The 18,640-nt window shown below is 49.5% G+C and overlaps 2 protein-coding genes across 2 annotated transcripts; one reads left to right on the forward strand and one right to left on the reverse strand.

Moving 5' to 3' along the window:
- On the reverse strand, positions 1 to 2,769 carry LOC138119522 (protein Wnt-4-like). The gene is made up of 5 exons (XM_069031472.1): positions 2,705 to 2,769; positions 2,143 to 2,381; positions 1,503 to 1,634; positions 1,207 to 1,349; positions 1 to 545 (listed from the first exon to the last, which is right to left on the reverse strand). The coding sequence occupies exons 1-5, from the start codon at positions 2,767 to 2,769 to the stop codon at positions 75 to 77; spliced, it is 1,050 nt and encodes a 349-aa protein (XP_068887573.1). The 3' UTR covers positions 1 to 74.
- A 1,231-nt stretch (positions 2,770 to 4,000) lies between these two features.
- Positions 4,001 to 18,229, forward strand: LPAR5 (lysophosphatidic acid receptor 5). Its single transcript, XM_069031486.1, has 4 exons — positions 4,001 to 4,270; positions 5,662 to 5,749; positions 11,778 to 14,825; positions 18,167 to 18,229. Exon 3 carries the CDS (start codon positions 12,077 to 12,079, stop codon positions 13,214 to 13,216), a length of 1,140 nt encoding a protein of 379 aa, XP_068887587.1. The 5' UTR covers positions 4,001 to 4,270; positions 5,662 to 5,749; positions 11,778 to 12,076; the 3' UTR covers positions 13,217 to 14,825; positions 18,167 to 18,229.
- Positions 18,230 to 18,640: the final 411 nt, after the last annotated feature.

Consider the following 18,640-nt stretch of genomic DNA (forward strand, 5'->3'; position numbering starts at 1 on the left):
TGCGGAGCACGCAGGAGCCGGTGGCACCCCCGGGCACCTTCCCTGCGGCTCCGCAGTGGCCGGGCAGCTTCCCCTCAGCGGCACCTGTGCACCTCCACCAGGTGCCGGCACTGCTTGCGCTTGAGGGAGCAGCACCAGCGGAACTCGCAGCTGCAGCGCTGCCCCAGCTCCGCCCGGGCCGTGGGGAAGGCGCGGCCGCAGCACCGCAGCTCGCAGCCGCTGTCCGTGGCCAGCGATGTGCGGTTGCACTGGCGGCCGGAGGTGCCGAAGATCCCGTGCCCAGGGTCCCGGTCGCAGAAGTCCGGGCTGGCCAGCAGGTAGACCAGGTCGTGAGCCGTGTAGGGCTTGAAGCGAGAGCTCTTGGGCACCAGGAGCTTGCGGGAACCGACCCGCTTCGGGTAAAGCTCCGTTGCCCCCTCAAACTTTTCCTTGAGGACGTTGCCCACCTGGCGGAAGGGAGGCATGGCTTTCCAGCAGGTGCGCACCTCGCAGGAGCCCGACACGCCATGGCACTTGCACTCCACCTTCATGTGGGCCAGGAGGGCCTGTGGAGAAGGAGGCAGCTGCCAGCCAGACCAGGGACACCCTTCCCAACACCTCCCATGCTGCTGCTGTTCCCCCAACGCTGCGCCCAGGGAGCTGGAGAGCGGGGGCAGGATCGAGAAAGGGAAGAGGAAGAGGAAGGGGAAAGGGCAAAAATGTCTTTTTAAGCCAGGCCAATGTAAACAGAAGGAGATCCACTCTGTGGGAAACAAGATGGTTTGGGTCTGTAAGAGAAATTCCTGAGGTAGAGGGAGGGATGGGGACCTGTTCTGACCTGCGGGGCTGTGGGAGGAGAACACATCTGCCCAGAGGCAGAGGATGTTCAAGGGACCAGATCTGACTGCGGCTCCTGCAGATATCTTTATTGAAGAGGGGCTGGAGGGGCAGGGAAACCCTTCAGAGCAGAACAGAGTAAATTTCCTAAATCATAGCTGAGGAAGAGGAGGCTGCACAGAAGTGGGTAGGGGAGGCTGGGACTACCCTCCACACAGGCAGGAGCCAGCTCAGTGGTGGGCTAGGAAAGGCAGCAGGATGCAGACTCCTCTGGGAACACGAGGCTGCCCTGGAGTGCCTGTTGGGGCATGGGGGCTGGACTGAGATCTGCCCAGCCAGGGAGAAGCCCCTGCAGCCAGGTTTGCTCCCAGTCCTTGTTCCTGCCCTCACCTTCCTCCCAGCCTCACTGTTGTGCAGGTTCATGAGCACTCGGCTGGAGGAGACACCACATCTCCTCTCAGGGCTGTCCATGGAGGCCTGAGAGAAGGCAATCCCATAAGACAGGTTATCAGAACAGCCTGACACTGGAAACCTGCAGAGGGAAAGTGGCCTTGAGACAAGGAAAGAGAAGCCCTGAGAGGATCTCCCAAAGACCTGTGGAGAATGGAAGTGTCTCCTTCTCTGCTCTGTCTCCCCCATGGACCTTCCCCTCTGCCAACTGCTCCCTGCCACCCCTCTTCCTTCACCTTCAGGGCTGACTCCTCGGACCTTGTGGTCGCAGCCACACTTGTGCAGCTCCCCATGGCTGCAGGCACGGGTCACAGCAAAAGCAATGCCGGCAGCGGAGATGGCATGGATGAAAGCAGATTCCCATGTGCCTGCAGCAGGACAAGAATTGGCACAGTCTGCAGAGGGCAAAGGCACTGATGGGGCACAGTGTGGGAAAAGAGGCTGTCACTGCATGCAGGAAGGATGTGTGCAGATGGAGACTGCTCGGGAGGAATAGATGTCAGGATGTTCACCCAGTGCAGCTGGCCCCAAGGCTGGGAGCCAGTAAGTGACACGGCTCTGTGGCAGGGTGGGTGGTGGGGTCGGGGAGAAGATTTACCAGCCTGCAGAGCTGGCACCCAGGATGGTCCAATGGGACCAAAATGCCAAATGTGGCCAAATGGGAAGGAGTTTCTCCAGAATGCTAATACATGTGAGAGCATTTGGTTCAGTTTGCTCTGTGCTGACAGACAGGTTAGCATGTGGAAGAAGGCACTGGCCCCTCTGGGGAGGGGTCCTTGCACACTAGCCCAGGAAAGGCTGATGTGTCAAGGGGACAGTAGGCATACTGGGGTGACACCACACCAAGCCTGCCTGCACCAACTCCCCCTTGCTGACCTTGGATGGTGGCCTTGCTGAAGACCTGCAGCTCCTGCAGGGTGGAGCTGTTCCAGCGGCGAGAGTAAAACTGGTGCTGGCACTCGAGGACAGCCAGCTCCGTGCCTGGCTGCACCGCCTCCATGGCTTCCACCTGCCGCCGGCAAACGCGGACCTGCTCTTCCACCAGCCCTGCCAGGCCATCACAGCCCCTGGGGTCCCGGAGGACTGCCTTCAGGGAAGTCTGCTTGGCCAGGGACCTGTGGGGCAGGGCAGAGGTTCAGTTGCAGATGGGCTAGAGCCAGGGCCTTACCTCTGCAGGACTAACCCTCTCTAGCCATAGCTTAGAGCAGAAATTGGGCAGGGAAGGGGATGTGGCCATGTTGTCTGTGAATTGGACATTCTTGCTCCACATTCTGGTCTGCACCATCCCTCTCCCTCCATGCTCCCAGAGATGCCCCTTCTGCCATTTGGTTGCCCAGATTCCTTCCTCCACCACCCTGTTCTCACCCTATTTTCTTTGATACAGCACCTCCCTAGGCGGCTTTCCACCCCAGACAGTACAAGCACAAAGCATACTTACAGCCAGGTCATAGCAGTGACGTGCTGCACGTGGATCAGCACCACATACAGCCACACCAGCTCCATCCTGTCCGTGGCAAAACTTCACCACCTTAAGCCCCGGCACAGCAGCTGCCTGAATCCCCCTCCTGTGGCTTCCCACAGCCTCTGCCCAACAGTGGCTTTCACAGCAGCTCCAGCCCAGCCCGGCAAAGCAGGGGTAGTCCCAGCCCTGGGCAGTGGCCGTGGGCTGTCTGGGTGTGCCTGCCAGCATCAGAGACCCTGTAGCCCGCAGAACCCTGCTGGGCTGGCCTTGCGAGGTTGTCCACACCAGTGCTACAGCTCGGGCAGCACGGTGGGAGAGCTCTGAGCTAGGGCTCTGGGGTGGGCATCTGTCACGAGGAGCTCACATGGATGGGGACAGCGTCTGTGTCACACCCGTGGCCTGTGCCATCCTGTCAGCAGATGGTGTGGTTGTCTTCCTCCACAGCCCAGTCACTTCTTCAGCAGGAAGCAGCCCAAGACCTGCTCAGCAGCAGACAGAGCCATCCACACAAGAAGAACCCAGCAGCACTAAGCAGCTGCTGCCAGACCCACCAGCTCATCACCGCTTTGTCACCATGCCCTTTGGGGAGACAGAGAGTCTCCCTGCAGTGACAGTTCATGGGAGCAGAGGGGAAGACCTGCTGCCTCCCTCATCCACATCCACTGTTCTTGAAGACACTCCCTCATGTGCCTCCTCCAGGCTGGAGATTATTCTTTTCTACCCTGCAGCCCATGTAGCTACAGCAAACAGACACAGCCCAGCTGCTCAGTGGCTCTCTTAACTCTTTCCCTGGCAGGTCTCCCTTCACCTCCCTCATTTTCTTGCCCATGGACTGACTGTCCTTCCCCAAACTCAGTCCTTGCCCTTCTCCTAGGAGGCACAATGGGGTGGCTGTCCCCCTTCTCAGTGGGTAGCCTTTTCCTAAGAGCCCCTGTGTGACCAGGGAGCTGAAATGTCCCGGGACAAAAGCCTGCCATTCCCCCAGCCAACGTGCTGTTCCCACCACCTTGGAAGGTAAAACTCCTCCGCAGCCACATGTTTCTGCTCTTCCTGTCTGAATCATTCAGAAAGTGAAGCAGGGCTGTTCTGGCCCTCCTGTGGTTCTTCCATAAAGGGATTCACCCCTTTGCTGTGCTCTGCCGCATTTTCCTGCACAAAGAGGTCTGAAGAGCACTGGTGTTTATCAGTCATCCTTTCAAACCTGAGCAGCCTCTCACTTGTAGCACGCATTTCACCTCTCTCCTTGCCTTCCCAGCTCCCTGCATCCCTCCTCCTATTGGGTCCCTGCTCCTGCTTTCCGGAGCCAGCACTCCAAGGTGGCAGGCATGTTGGGATCTGCAGCATCGGGGTGTAGCCTCCAACACACACCCCAGTAATCTGGTCTTACCTGCTGCTCACTCAGACAGCGGTGAGGAAATGCCGGGGGTTGAGCTGCTCTTCCCCATGAGCTGAGCCTCCAAGAGACAGCGAGGGGCAAACATGTGAGCCCACCTGGCTGAGGGGACACAGAGTTCGTGAGCTGATGCAGCGAGACCCGGGGAGGTGAGTGAACTTGGCTGGGTGAGGATGCTGTGGGGCTCACGGGCTGGGCTGCGTGCCAGCGTGTCCTTGTCTTCTCACACATGGAAAAGCCAGGACTGCCGGGCTCAGCCAGGTGTGTGCTCATGTGTGTGAGGGGTGAGAGCTGCAGGGGAGGGGGAAGTTCCCGCAGAATGTGTCAGACACTCCTCAGGCAAAGGACACCCCCGTGGCATATCTGCAAGCTTTTATCAGTAGCAGCGCCTTGACGGGAACTGAAGAGACACAAAAAGCCGTGAGAACAAAGATCCCAGCAACTAGCAAGTGGGAAAGGAGGTCTGGGATAAAAAAGAGAGGCACTGAAAAGAAGCAGGGTGAGCTCAGTGATTCGGTGCTATTGTACCCTCCAAGGATTTATGAGTAGCAGGAACATATATCCCTCAGTGTGTCATTCCCTGAATGAGGAGTCAGTAACAGCAGAACAAGGGAGGCAGGGAGTGAGAAAGTCAAACACCAGCAGGCAGAGGAGCCGGGCAAGGGCTGCAGAGAAAGGGAGCCCACAGCAACTTCCCAGGGCAGCTGTTCCTGGGTCAGGACGACAGTGGGATTAGGAGTGTCTCCATGACTCGTGTCATCTTCCAGGTGTGCTGAGAGTGGCAAAGCAGAAATAGGACTCGAAGCAACAGAGTGCCAGATGGGCTCTGCACAAGGTCAGCTCCCTTCCCAGCTACACGTGGCAGTGCCAGGTCACAGATGTCCTGGTAGCTCAGCCCTTGTACTTTCTTAGCGCTGCGCCTCCTGTAGCCTTGAACGCCAGGGACTGACGTTTGTGGCAAACATGCCTTTGCTTGCCACAGACAATGACACCTCTTCAGAGCCTGGTTCTTTTTGGGACCCTGCCGCGTGCCAGCAGTGCGCAGCTGGCCCCCCAGGCAGGAGTTTAATCCCAAAGCCCCCAAGCCCATGGGAGTGACAGGACTCCAAGTCTTTGTGCTGGCTAGCAATTAAATCAACTTTGCTCTCACTTCCCGTATTTCACTTCTATCTCCTGTTTAGCAATATTTTGGGGAGAGGGATGTTTTATTTTTCTCCCGTCAGTCCTGAGGGTGGCTGAGTTAGCAAGACAAGCAAGTATTTGGCACTATGACCCAGGGCAGGTCTCCTTAGTTGCAAGGACACCTGGGTACTGCTTCTCTCATGATTGCATTTGCTGTTGTAGGATGTGGTTTAGCTTATCAGCCTTTGATAACAAAGTTCATGCTTTGTAGCCAGGCAGAAGTGCATCAGGAAGTGAGAAAGGAGAAGAGACAAACTGTAGCGTGCCAGATGTAGGATCAGCCGTAGCGCAATAGGGGACAGCTGTGATTTGGATGAAGAGCCTGCCTGGTTCTGTTTTGATCCAAGCTGCTTTGTAGGTTTGGTGCACGGATTGAGACCTCTGCAGTGGGAGCAATCACCAACCAGCAAGCTGGCATCCACGCTTGGCTCTTCTCCAGCAGTGAGGTAAGGCACACGGAACATCTGGAGAGCCGGATGGTCGGGCACCTTGGGCACCGGCCCCGTGAGCTGCTGTGCATGTGCTGCCAGACCTGACCACGGGGCGCTGGGGGACATCTGCCCCTCTTCAGTTGCCCTGTGGGCCTAGAGGTGCAAGGCACAGTTCTGTGTTTGTTCAGACTGAGGCTTTCTTTGGGATCCTGTGACATTAAAAGCATGGGCAGCCTGCAGAGCTTACTTGCCAAAGTGCCCACAAAGGGAACCTTCTCCCACGGGACTCTCAGGAGATGAAGGGGGGTAACATCTCTAAAGAGTAGGCAATAGGAATGTGATCAAACCTCATGAGTTAAAGACAGAGGTTCCAGCTTTTATATCATGTATCTTTTAGAAAAAACAAGCCATCCTAAGTCTTGAATGTCTTCAAGGTTCTAATCATCACAAAAATCTAATTTCTTGAGTAGGAAAAAGATGAAAAGTGGGGCTTAAATATCACCAACAGCAGGTAAAAAGCATCCACATGTATGAAAAAAATGTATCTCCAATTTCTAGGGTAAAGTTGGGTGGGTTTTCTGAGGTTTGAAATATTTTTGTTGTTTCCTCTTTGGTTTCAAATTAAGTAAATGAGGTCACATAGTCTGTGGTTTAAGTTCTGCACCCCAACACCATATTTGCTCTCTGCATCCTCACAGGAGCCCCAAAACTCCCCATGGTTTTAGTGACAAGCGACTTGTGGAAACACTGACCCTGCAGCATGCTCAGCAGTATTTTTCTAGCTTTCTTTTTCCACCTCATTTCTCAGATTCTTCATCATTTTTGTAGTGCTCGGCGGCAGTGACTCCCAGTAAGACAGAGCCAGGAGAGAGAATTCCCAGGACCAGGCCACAAGATGCCAGGCACACATCCCATCTCAGGGCATGCCTGCCTGTTCTGGCCCCTGTGTGCAAGTGCATCTAGGCCTTCTCACCCCCCAAAAGAAAAAAAATTAAAATCCCATGTATTTTGCAAGTCACAGTCTTGGCACTTGATGGTATTCAGGGGCTCAAATTGAAGAGGCAAAGAAATGCTTCCTCCACCTTCTGGGACACATAAGGTCAGTCACCAAACAGAAAGCTTCTTCAGGATTTAAAGAGAGCATTTTCTTGTGAGGAGGGGGATTATTCAGCTGTGGAACCGCTGCCTCCTTACACAGCTGGTGGCTTGAGACCTCTTGGCAGCTTTTGTGCAATGAGTGCTTGGGGTTCTTTTAGAGGCAGCCACAAGGAACATGCCCTTTGACTCTCCAACATTAACCAACAAAGACAGTCGGTGTCCCTGCTGCCAGCCTGCTTTACCCACCCATAGCTTTCCTTTTTAGAGAGGGACAGTCAAAGCAGCACCTCCAGAGCTCACTGGAGAAACTCTCTGCTCGCACAGCTTCATCTTTCCAGTGGCTGTGTCTGCATACATCTCATTTCAGGTCTTGGTCACGGTATCTGTCACAGCAAGTCTGAGACTATCAGCTTAGCTTCCATACCAACACCACAGCAGATTCTTTCTTCCGTGTTTCCATCTACCCACCAAAAAAAAATCCCCTCAAAACCACCAATCTATTTTCTGCTCTCAGTGATCTTTGCTACCAGTTTAGAACTGTGTTGTTCACTGTCTTGAAGGCTGAAAGGCTAGAGTATGTAAGGAAAGACCACTCAGAAAAGAAAGAATAGGTGATTGTGGGCAAAAATAAATGAACAGGTTTCTTTCACTGGTATTCATGGCATGAAAGCCTGGGAGATTTCCACAGCAGAAACTCTCTTTACGGAAAAATTCATCAAAGGACTGTCTCTGGTCAAAACAGTAGTAGGATCAGCCACAGAGCAGCAAGATGAACTAAACCATGTCTAAAACCACACAGCTCCTACCCCAAAGGTCCGAAAATAACTGAAGGGTGGAAGACCTGACTAATTGTGCTATAGAAACATCTGCTTAAAACAGCTCTTAAAGGCAGACTCAATTTAAGAAAAGGCTCTTGGGGGGTTTCAGACCAGGGAGCTTGATGTTTTTGCTGAACAAATTAGTAGAAGCTATAATAAAGGAAAAAATCAATTGGCATACAGTCACATCTAATTACTAGGGAAAAGTCATCATGGCTTTTATAAAGGGACGCTGTTCCCACAGTCCTTCCTTAAAGGACTCTATAAGCATGTGAACAGTGGCCCAGGTGAATTTCCAGAAGGCTTTCAAAGGCAGTCTCACCAATGGCACTTAAAAAAATTTAAAGAAAATGTTCCTACCTGGATGAAAAGTGCCTAAAAGAAGGGACAGAGAAGGAGGGCAAATGGTTGTTTTTCTCAGTGGAGTTATAAGACACCTGTGCTGGGGCTTGGACTGTTTGACTTATTCATGAGGGATGAATAATAAAATAAAAAATCTGTTGGAGACATAAAATTATTCAAGTTAAAAAAGATGAGGTTTGGCTGCAAAGAACTGCAGAGATTAAGAGAAGTGTGAGTGACTGGACTTAAACTAACAGCTGAGATTTTATCTAGTGAAGTGATGGGAGAAAGCAAACTGAACTGACCATTACCACTTGCAAATGAGATCTACACCTACGAAGCTCAGTGCATCCACATTATCAGCACCGTGTGCTTTCAGCACCCCAGCACAGGGCTCACAACGGCTCTAGCAGAAGTGGAAAGGGGCTGAGAAGGGCAACAAGGATGTTCCAAAGTACATAACTGCTTCTCTGCAAGGAAAAACTACGAAGATAGGGACCCTTTAGCCTAAAAAAAAAGCCCAAAAAAACCAAAGTTACTGAGTGGGAATAGGGTAGATGTTTATAATATTATCAGCATGAAATGAAGGTGGGAATAGGGTACATGCTTATAATATTATCAGCATGAAATGAAGGTGAATAGGGTTGTTTTCTGCCCTGTCTCTTCCAGCACTAAAGCTAAGAACTGAATCTAGCAGGTGGTGAATCAAAGATGGGTACATGGAAGTGATTCTTCACCTGAGGCACAAGTAAGCTGTCGAACTCCTTGGCACTCCTGTCACTGGATGATGTAAATGGTAAATTTTACATCAACTCAAAAAGCAACTGAAAAAAAAGTGAAATAGAAGATCCCTGAGGGCTACTGAATACAACTAGGTCACCTGTGGCTCAGGAAATTCCTGGGCTACAATTTATGCTGGCAACAGGAAGACAACTTGAGGCAGTGTAACTACCTGATCTGACTGTTCTTAACATAATCCCTTCATCATCCACAATTTGAGATGGAATACTAGTTGTAGATAGCCTCACACAGCATGGACTGTGCTGACATATTATATTCTCTAGATTTGTTAATTGAATACCTATGGGAAGCTTGAAAAAACACATCTGTAGAGATAAGTCCTTTTCACCTGACATCTGGCTGGTCTGAGTACATGTGTTACAGCAGGTCATGGTCACTCACTAAGTCTCAGTCTCAGTAACTTTGTAATAATAATAACAAAGGTCTGACCAGTCTGTTCAGTCTGCAGTTCATTGCAGGGTTTTGGCTCTTGCAAAAGCTGACATATTCTCATAGAATTATAGAATCACAGAGTATTCTGAGTTGGAAGGGACCCACAAGGGTCATCAAGTCCAACTCCTGGCCCTGCACAGGACACAAAAGAATCACACCATGTACCTGAGAGTGTTGTCCAAACACGTCTTGAACTTTGTCAGGATTGGTGCTGTGACCACTGCCCTGGAGAGCCTGTTCCAGTGCCCAACCACCCTCTGGGTGAAGAACCTTTTCTTGATATCCAACCTAAACCTCCCCTGATACAACTTCAGGCCATTCCCTCGGGTCCTGTCTGTGGTCACCACAGAGAAGAGATCAGTGCGTGCCTCTCTTCTTCCCCTCATGAGGAAGTTGTAGGCCACAATGAGGTTTCCTCTCAGTCTCCTCCAGGCTGAACAGACCAAGTGACCTCAGCTACTCCTCATATGGTTTCCCCTTAAGGCCCTTCACCATCCTCGTGGCCTTCCTTTGGACACTCTCTAATAGCTCAATGTCTTTTTTATATTGTGGTGCCTAAAACTGCACACAGGACCCAAGGTGAGGCTTCCCCTGTGCAGAGCAGAGCAGAGCAGGACAATCACCTCCTTTGACCATTGGCAATGCTTCTCCTTGAGATTTTTTGAAGAATTGAAACATTTCCCTTGAAACCGACAACATTCTTGCACTTTTGCCTTGTCAGCTTATCTTATACTTCAAACTTGCACAAGGCTTCACACAAAGTATTCACCCACCAGGAAGGCTAGAATCCACTCAGATATAGCTTGATAAACCAGCAGAAGTTTCTCTAAGAAACTTGTCTTGATGATCACCTGCCCAACAACACAAAAGGATGGGCAAGTTGGTAGCTGTCTACACTTTTGTAGTAGGTTTCCACTTCCATTGTTTAACATGTTGTTACCAGAATGATTCTCTTCCTTTCTGTGAGGTCAGGACACTCTACTGTCTGCAGCAGATTCTCTCTGGATCTGTGCATTGCCACACAATGCCATCCAGAGGGTCTGACATGCTTGTCATGCCTGTCAAGTTGCTGAGTAATATCAACTTCATGTAAAGATATTCTCTAGACAGAATATTCTGCTTTCCTTTTGAAGTTTATCACAATCTACATGGACCCTGTGAGGGAGTCCCTATATGACCCCTGCAAACAACTGTGGGGAACTGTGTCACACCAATCCCTGCTCCAGTGTGAGTCCCTTCCACAGGGTGCAGTCCTTCAGGAATAGACTGTTCCAGCATGGGTTCACTGTGGTCTTCTCCAGGAGCAACAGGGGAAATTTGCTCCAGTGCCTGGAGCACCTCATTCCCCTCCTTCTTCACTGACCTTGGTGTCTGCAGGGCTGTTTCTATCACATATTCTCACTCCTCTTCTCTGGCTGCAATTGTTGTCTCACAGTAACTTTTTCCCTTTCAATATCCCAGAGGTGCTACCACCATCACTGATGGGCTCAGCCTCGGCCAGTGGCAGGTCCATCCTGGCACTAGCTGTGTCAGACACAGAGGAGATTTCTGGCACACTCTCACAGAACCACACCTGTAGCCCTCCCAGCTACCAAAACCTTGCCATGCAAACCCAGTGGAGGGATGCTGCTATTATGTCACTGGGAGCCTTCTCTTGTCCAGCTGAACAAGACCAGTTCCCTCAGCATCTCCTCATGCTGCAAGCACTCCAGCCCTCAGACCACTCTGGTGGCCTTCCACTGGGCTCCCTCCAGCTCATCAGTGTTTGGACAATGCTGCTAGTTAGTACCTAGAGTGGTTACCAGCCTCATGTTCGTCCACATGAATCCCATAGCTCTTCCTTTTTCATTGTGCTCCCTTCCATGGCTGTGCTGCTCTGTGCTTGTGGGACATGGTCTGCTTCAAGCTTTAGGGTGCTACAAGCAGCAGAATGAAAACCTGTAATCCAAGTAAGTACCACTGGTCCCAAGCAAGTAAGGACACCAAAGGAACTGTATGAATGTGAGCAACATAAGGAACTTGAAGTCACTGGGACTGAGGTCTGTGTGTGTTGTTTCATGTAACAAAAGGAGCTTGGGTGGAGTCAGGTCTAACTGTACTGTAACTTTTTTTATCTGAAATGGATGTACAAAGTCCTGCTTCTCTGATACAAAACAGTACTACGCAGTTTTTATTTTAAGTTCCTTCCCGTCAGCATTTTTCCTTCAAATGCTGCTCTCTTCTTTTTCTTTCTCTTTCTCTGGAGCTGCCTCAACTACTTCCCCTGTGTGCCTGTGGTGTCCCTTTCTTGTATTCATGTGCTCTCAGCAGTGATCAAAGCAAAGTGCATTTTCTGGGGCTGAGTGATAAATGATTCTGTACAACAACCACCTTCTCTGAGCTCTGTCTTCTTCTGCCATGTAATTACTCACTTTTCCAGTGTTCATTTTCCTTCGTCTTTTGGTTTCTTTGAGAGTTCTTGCTGCAGAAGCCACCATGGTGGGATTTTAACATTTCAAGAGATTTCCTTCATTAACTTAAACTTTTCTGTCTTGGTCTTTCACTCTGACCAGGAATTGTACTGACAGCTGGCAATGATTCTCCATCTCCTTAGCACCTCATAACCACTGGAAAGAACTGCTGAACTAGAGGCAGAAGCAGACTCTACATTACCATCCCTGCCAGATGACCACAGATCCGCAATCCAAAGCAGTGCCAGCCAAGAGAGACATTGCCCATCTACCTCCCAGCTGCAGATGACTGGAATGCCCTGCCCGTGGCTCCTTAGAGGGGAATGACTTCTCTCAGTGCTCTTTGTGCCTCCTTAGCCCACAACAGGCTCAGCCATCTCAGTGAGACCATCCCCTGATCCATGCTGGGCATGTCAGCGTCCAATACATCCAATACGTCCAATGCATCTCAGACATGCAAGGATTACACCTTCAACCACCACCTCCTCATGCCTGGCTACACCCTGATATTCATCACAGGTTTGATACTGAATGTGATGGCCCTATGGATATTCGTCCGATACCTGCGCCTGAAGTCTGTAGTGATGATCTACATGTTAAACCTGGCCATAAGCGACCTCAGCTTCACACTCCCTCTGCCCCTGCGACTCTACTACTATTCCAACCACCACTGGCCCTTTGGCAGCATCCTGTGCCAGGTCTCTGGCTCAGTCTTCCAGATCAACATGTACGGTAGCTGCCTCTTCCTCATGTGCATCAACCTGGATCGCTACATTGCCATTGTTCACCCACTCCGCTGGCGGCATCTGCGGCGCCCCAAGGTGGCCAAGCTCCTCTGCCTGCTTGTCTGGGTTGTGATCTTCATGGGCTCCATCCCCACAGCCATAGTCCACAAGCAAAACCACTGTAAAGTACAGAACCAGACCATTTATCTGTGCTTTGAAAGCTTTAGCGACAACATGTGGCAGAATAACCTCTTCCCCCTGGTAATCCTGGCTGAAATCTTAGGGTTTCTCCTGCCTCTCAGCTCTGTGACATACTGCTCAATTCGGATCTTTCAGGAGCTCTGCCAGCCCAGCCAGACAAAGACCCTGAGACAGCAGAAGACTGTGCGTCTCCTCTTGGTCAATCTGGTCATCTTCATCATCTGCTTTGTGCCCTACAACACTACCCTGGCAGTTTATGGCATGATAAAGGCCCGGGTGATGAAGGTTGAGAAAGATACCCAGGCCTCCGTGCGCCAAGCGCTAATTATAACGATGATGTTGGCCAGCATGAACTGCACGCTGGACCCCTTGATCTACTACTTTAGCACCGAGGGTTTCCGGAACACCTTCAAGAAACTGCGGCGGGGACAAGCCTGGGACTCAGAGATGGGGACACTTAAGCATCAGATTGTGGAGAGTAAGTCAACCCGAGACCACGCGGTCTCTAAAGTCAAACTGTTCCCATCTGAAAACCTTATCCGTCCCAACAAATCTTCGCCGTCGCTTCCTACTGCAGTATTTCTGAATGGCCCTATCGAGGACTCGGAAATTTAAGCCCAGGAAAGCCATACCCGGAAAAGCCATACCCCAAAGACATATTGCAGAGTCACCCATGCAATAACTACAGCAAGCCTATGGGATACAGCAAGCTGTCCGAGGGAGCACGGCAGGCTGTCTGTGAGTGAACGTGATGATGCAAAGCTGAAGGGTGAAAGATTGTTTTGAATAAACAGAGGTGCCGTGGTGACATGGTCATACTTGACTCTTTTGGTACAGGAAACATAGGGGGGGACAAGGATTTAAAACAAACTTTGTGTGTCTAAGTCCGGCCAGTATTAATTCCTATAGCAAGTCCATCCTGTCTGAGTAGCTCCTGGCTGCACTGTAGCGTGAGGCAGTTCTGGGGATCATTAGAACACAGATATGGTACTCACTGCTGACAAAGTGAATTTACTAGCAATGGCTGAAGGAAACCTTTGACCAGATGTTTCAATTTGAGTCATAGGTCCAGCTCAGGACATCTAAATGAGTAGCTTAATTTTCCAAAAGAACTGAAGCATTTAGCAAGCTTTGATGGGGTCAAGGATAATAGCTGAGTTTTCAGTAATCTTGCAGAAAATAAGTTCCTAATTGTATAGAAAATCACAGACCTTAGCAAAACAATCTTCAGGAGGTATGTCAAATGTGCAGCTGTACACACACACATGTGGCACAATGGCTATACATTTACCTAAAGCAAAATGGCTTGGGAAACACTAGCATACTTTAAAAACTGCATTCTCAATGGCCCCAGAAAAAAAGAGAGGATACCAATATTGTCCCTGTGTCAGGAGCTCATGCTGACAGTAGTGCTTTGCACTCTCTTGTTGCTGGGCCCTATATAGGATGACTGATTTCAGGTCTGAGTGATTTTCACTGTTGAAAAGAAATGATGTCACAGGATGAGGCTGCAATGAAATGTATTTGCTTGCACTGTTTGTACATGCTTTTCCAGTCTGCACTGTATGTGAAAGCCCTATAAATCTTCCCAGAAGCGAGATCCAGCTGTACACAGGCAGTGCCAGAAGCCCCAGTTTTTCACTCCTGCTGATGGCCAAGGGTTGCCTTTCCAATTGCACTGCAAAACAGCCTCTCTGTGGCTTCCAGCAGGTCTCAGGCTGTTCTGGAGTGGATCCATTACGGTGGTTTGGTTTTGGTTTTTTTAATGTTAAAGGAAAGGTCAGGGAAACTGACAAGAAATGCAGCCCAAAGTGCTGGGGTTTATAGTTTTTAGACTTCTCAATAAGCAATAAATCTGGTTTCAAGTTCCTACCTCATGACTGCTGTGGGAATAAATGTATTGTAATACATCACGGGTTTGTGTTAGGAGATACTGCATTTTAAATCCATTTTTCCAGCCTCCCTTGAAGATTCTCTCTTTCACTATACACAACTGCCGAAGCAGGTCTTCAAGAAGACCTGTAGAAGATGATGAGCCTCTCCACAGAGACATCCTTGTGTCACAGCCTGCCTGTGAGACATATGCCCTAGGCAAGCCAGCTCTGTCCCCTTGCTCATCCCATGCATCACCAGCAGACAAGCCTTGAAATCCGTCTGCAGATGAAGAACATTAAATGGCGCCCAAGAGATGCCGGCAGAGAGGTGGAAGAGGGCTTGCAGGGCAGTAGGTATTTCTATTTTTAAAACTCAGGATTACCATGAATCCTTTGTGACATAGTGCAGCTGGAGAGGAAACAGAGCTGTGTGCATCTCTTCTGCTACCTTTTTCTCCTGGGATTTATGGGATAACAGAGTGATATTACAGCAGATGCACTGCTGTCCGTTTTCAAACCTTCCTCCATCTTCCTCCTTCCTAGACCCCTTTCCTTGTCCCTGTACCTCTGGTCCTTTCTCCTTTTCCTTGAACTAATGCACCATGCACCTAAGTATCAACACAATGCCTTCACAGCTATGTTTTCTTCCCTGCCTAAAGAAGCTGGTTTTTTGTTTCCTTTTAACTTGGCTAGAGTGCTGTTACAAGTTCACAGAGAGATTCGAGTGGGAAGGGACCCCTGGAGGTCTGTAGCCAGACTGCCTGCTCACAGCAGGTTGCTGGGGGCAGTGAGGGCTGACGACTCCCTAAAGGAATATAAGAGCTGAGATCCAGGTGTGTAACAAGGCAGGCAGAGGAAGAGCCTTAGCCAGCAAGGGAAAGCATCTGAGCAAGGGGACAAAGGCAGGTATAGGCAGATAGGTGGGTTCAGCTGAGAATCCAGACCATCAGGCAAGCTTGTGGTGATGAGGCAGGTCCAAGGTCCAACTAGGAAATCAAGTCAGCATCAGGATCAGGTCTGGAGGAAGGAACCAGGGTGAGCCACCATTCAGAGATTGCTGACAAGTCCATCATGACAAGGCAGGACTTGGGCCAAACCAGGAAGCATATCCACAGGTCTAGATCCACTGAGTGCATGGTCAGGCACAGGCCAGACTCCTCAGGCAGGAGCCAAGGGCAAGAGCACCAGCTTAAAAGCATCTCCTGGGGCACGGGGTCAGTCCTGGCTGAGTGTCCAGCAGAGCTTTATGGAAACTCTCCCCAAAATCATCAGAGGGAAGAGGCTGAGCTCCACTGCCTCTGACCTGTCCCCAAGCTCATACAGCCAAAGCCCCAGGAGCAGAGAGGATGTACTTGGGATCCCAAGGTAGTTCAGGTTGCTCAGAGCCTTGTCCGGGTGTCTTCTGAGCACCTCCAAGGATGACGATTCCTCAGCTTCCTGAGGTACCCACACCAGTGCTGAAACATGCCCTGGGGAGAGGCTTTTGCTAATGCTCACCAGGATCGTTGCAAGTCATGGCTGTTGTGTTTTCTCAGGGCCACTACGAGCAGAGTCTGGCTCTGTCTTGTCTTGGCAAGCTTGCCAAGTATGAATGAAATGTCAGCCAGCAGATGCCACTCCTTCAGAAGAGGCTGCTCCTCTGCTGAAGTTACAGTATCCTCCACAACACACAACTTCTCAAAAAACACATCAGAAAACATGATCTTTTCTTGTAGTTTCATTCCTGAAAATAGTGGAACTATTTTTACCTGGAACATTTCATAAATATTCCACCTCCAGCAGAGGAAATTTTAGCTCAAATATTTTGACTAAATTATAAATAACTGCAAAGCTGATCTCTTAATGAATCTCATCAACCAGTTTAACAATAAAGAGGGCTGCTGGTCATGTTACATGCAGCAGAAAAGTTCCTGACGTTGTATTTCTGAAGACTTTGCTTAATTGTTATATATAGACAGTGGTGTGCCCAGTGTGGGCTGTTGCATTTTGTCCTTTGGGTGTTCAATCTTTTTCAGTTTGCATTAGTTTTGTTTTATTTTTGAGGATTCTAGTCAAACTTAATTGCTTTGGATTCTAGAGGGTATCTGGGATATTTTTCATGTTTGACAGAGAGAATTGCCATTGACTAAGTTTCTGCTTCCGCATTTTTGCCTTTGTAAGCTTCAGGGGTTTTTTATTCCATCACATGGTGATAAGGAATAGCACATGTATGTGCTGTCTTTTAGTAAAATGAGTCATTCACCCTTATCTTGCTTTATTGCTTCTTTTTAATCAGTGTGTATAAAAAAAGCCAAACAAACAAATCTGAAAGTTCTAGGGTATGATGGCATCCAACAATACAAAACAGAACCACTTTAAAGCTTGTGTTTAGAATAACAGGAGCTACGTGAAGCAATGGTATTCAAGAAGGGAAAGTTAAATAGGAACATAAGCTTAGCAAAGTCTTTTCAACCTGTATAGGTGACCCTCTACTGTGACAATTCTTGAATTAGTATTCTTGTTAAGTATGTCAGAGGTAAAAGGTGACATTCACTACTTCCCAGTACTTCGTGTCATTTGCAGATGTGAACATTAAACAAATGTCTCCTCATCAAGTAAGACTAAACAAGTGAAAGGTCAGAGAGATGGCAAAGGCACACAGAGCATTTATTCTGTATGGATCAGACAGAGTATCTGCAAAAATGTACAAATACATTAGGATTTCAAGTCCTTTGACTTCCAGAATGGATATGTCCTATGCTTCTGGAAATTGTTCCCTACTTGGATGATATATAAAATTATTTTTATTAGTATTAATCATGACTATTAATATTAAAATGTATTTTATATTTTCTAGAAATCCTCTGATACTCAGAGTTCTGTAAGTCAGCTTGAAAAGATGTTTCAGAAGTCCCAGAACAAGCCAGACCTTATCTTCAGATTGCTTTTATTACTATTTTTATTCCTTCCACCACGTACTGGCTGTGTGCCTCCCACCACTAGATGTATCCCTACAACAAAACATGTACTTTGTATTACAAATGCCCTGAGCAACTTCAGCCGTGCCTGCTTAGAGCTTGGGAGATTACCCTCTGCCTTCCACTCCCCTCTGTTGCTGGGAGTTGAAACGGATGTCCTCCAGAGGTCCTTCCAACCTAAATAAATATATGGTTCCCTGACCTTGTGTTTTAGATACTGATCTGTTATCCCAGGCATTTTTTTTCATTATCTTTCCCTCCCTGAGTTGTTCTTGCTCGGATTACACTTTGCATACCCTGCTTGCCTTACAGCTGCGGAGTCCTTGATCCTGTGGCTGAGTGCAGTGAAAGCTTCACATTTTGTGTGTTGCTTTTGAAGCCTTTCCTGCAAACTCGTGTTTTCTGCAGTGCTAACAGCATGTCGGCAGAGGCCCGGCTGCCGCTGCGCTAATGTTGCTGTACATCCTGCTGACCGAAACCGGCTCAGGGTTTCCTTGCTGTTTCCCACATTTTGCTGTCTCTCTCACACTCGGAGAGATCTTTGGGCACGGATGGTTTTTTGTTTGATTTGCACAGCATCTTGAGCAGCGAGATAGCGATCAGTGAGCGCTCCCAACCAAGATAACAAGTAGTGTAATATCGCTCGAGAACCTGCTATGCTGATGATTTTGTTTGAGATTATTTGGGAGTCTGCATGTACTAAAGCCAGGCATCACTGCTTTTGCCTATTTCAGACAGTGACAGTGACAAGGCTTCCATGGTAGCTGTAAAACCTTCCTGCACTGCACACATTGTCCCCTCAAGCACGGGCAGTCACTCTCCGCTTGAGCCCCTGAAATACAAGGAAACAAGGAAGAACTTTTCTCCCAGGAAGGGCAAGGAGTGGAGGAAGAAACTCAAACTTTTCACCTCGAGGTGATGACAAAAGAGGTTTTCTAACACTGTGTTGGAAAAAAAAAAAATTAAAAACGGGGGAAGAGGCAGGAGGTGTGGAGGGAGGAGGGGAGGAGGGAAGGAGGGAAGGAGGGAAGGGAGGCGGTGCTGAGCCGGCCGGAGGAGGCTCCGCTCCCGCCCCGCTCCGCGGCCGCTCCCCGCCCGCCCCGCGCTCTCCGCGGCCAACAGCGGCCCCCGGCGGCGCCTCGGGGCCGCACCGGCGGGATTCCCGAAGGAGCTCCGGGCACACGGACCCCGCCGCCTCTGGGACGGAG

The sequence above is a fragment of the Aphelocoma coerulescens genome, chromosome 1, assembly GCF_041296385.1.
Source record: "Aphelocoma coerulescens isolate FSJ_1873_10779 chromosome 1, UR_Acoe_1.0, whole genome shotgun sequence".
Classification (NCBI taxonomy): Eukaryota; Metazoa; Chordata; class Aves; order Passeriformes; family Corvidae; genus Aphelocoma; species Aphelocoma coerulescens.

What these genes read in the sequence shown, in the direction of transcription:
- LOC138119522 (XM_069031472.1), bottom strand. Translation starts at nt 2,769, where the DNA reads ATGGAGCTGGTGTGGCTGTATGTGGTGCTGATCCACGTGCAGCACGTC. An exon ending in GTCACTGCTATGACCTGGCT is followed by an intron (nt 2,382 to 2,704) that starts GTAAGTATGCTT and finishes CCTGCCCCACAG; the next exon opens with GTCCCTGGCCAAGCAGACTT. An exon ending in CAGCAAGGCCACCATCCAAG is followed by an intron (nt 1,635 to 2,142) that starts GTCAGCAAGGGG and finishes GTCCTGCTGCAG; the next exon opens with GCACATGGGAATCTGCTTTC.
- LPAR5 (XM_069031486.1), top strand. Translation starts at nt 12,077, where the DNA reads ATGCTGGGCATGTCAGCGTCCAATACATCCAATACGTCCAATGCATCT.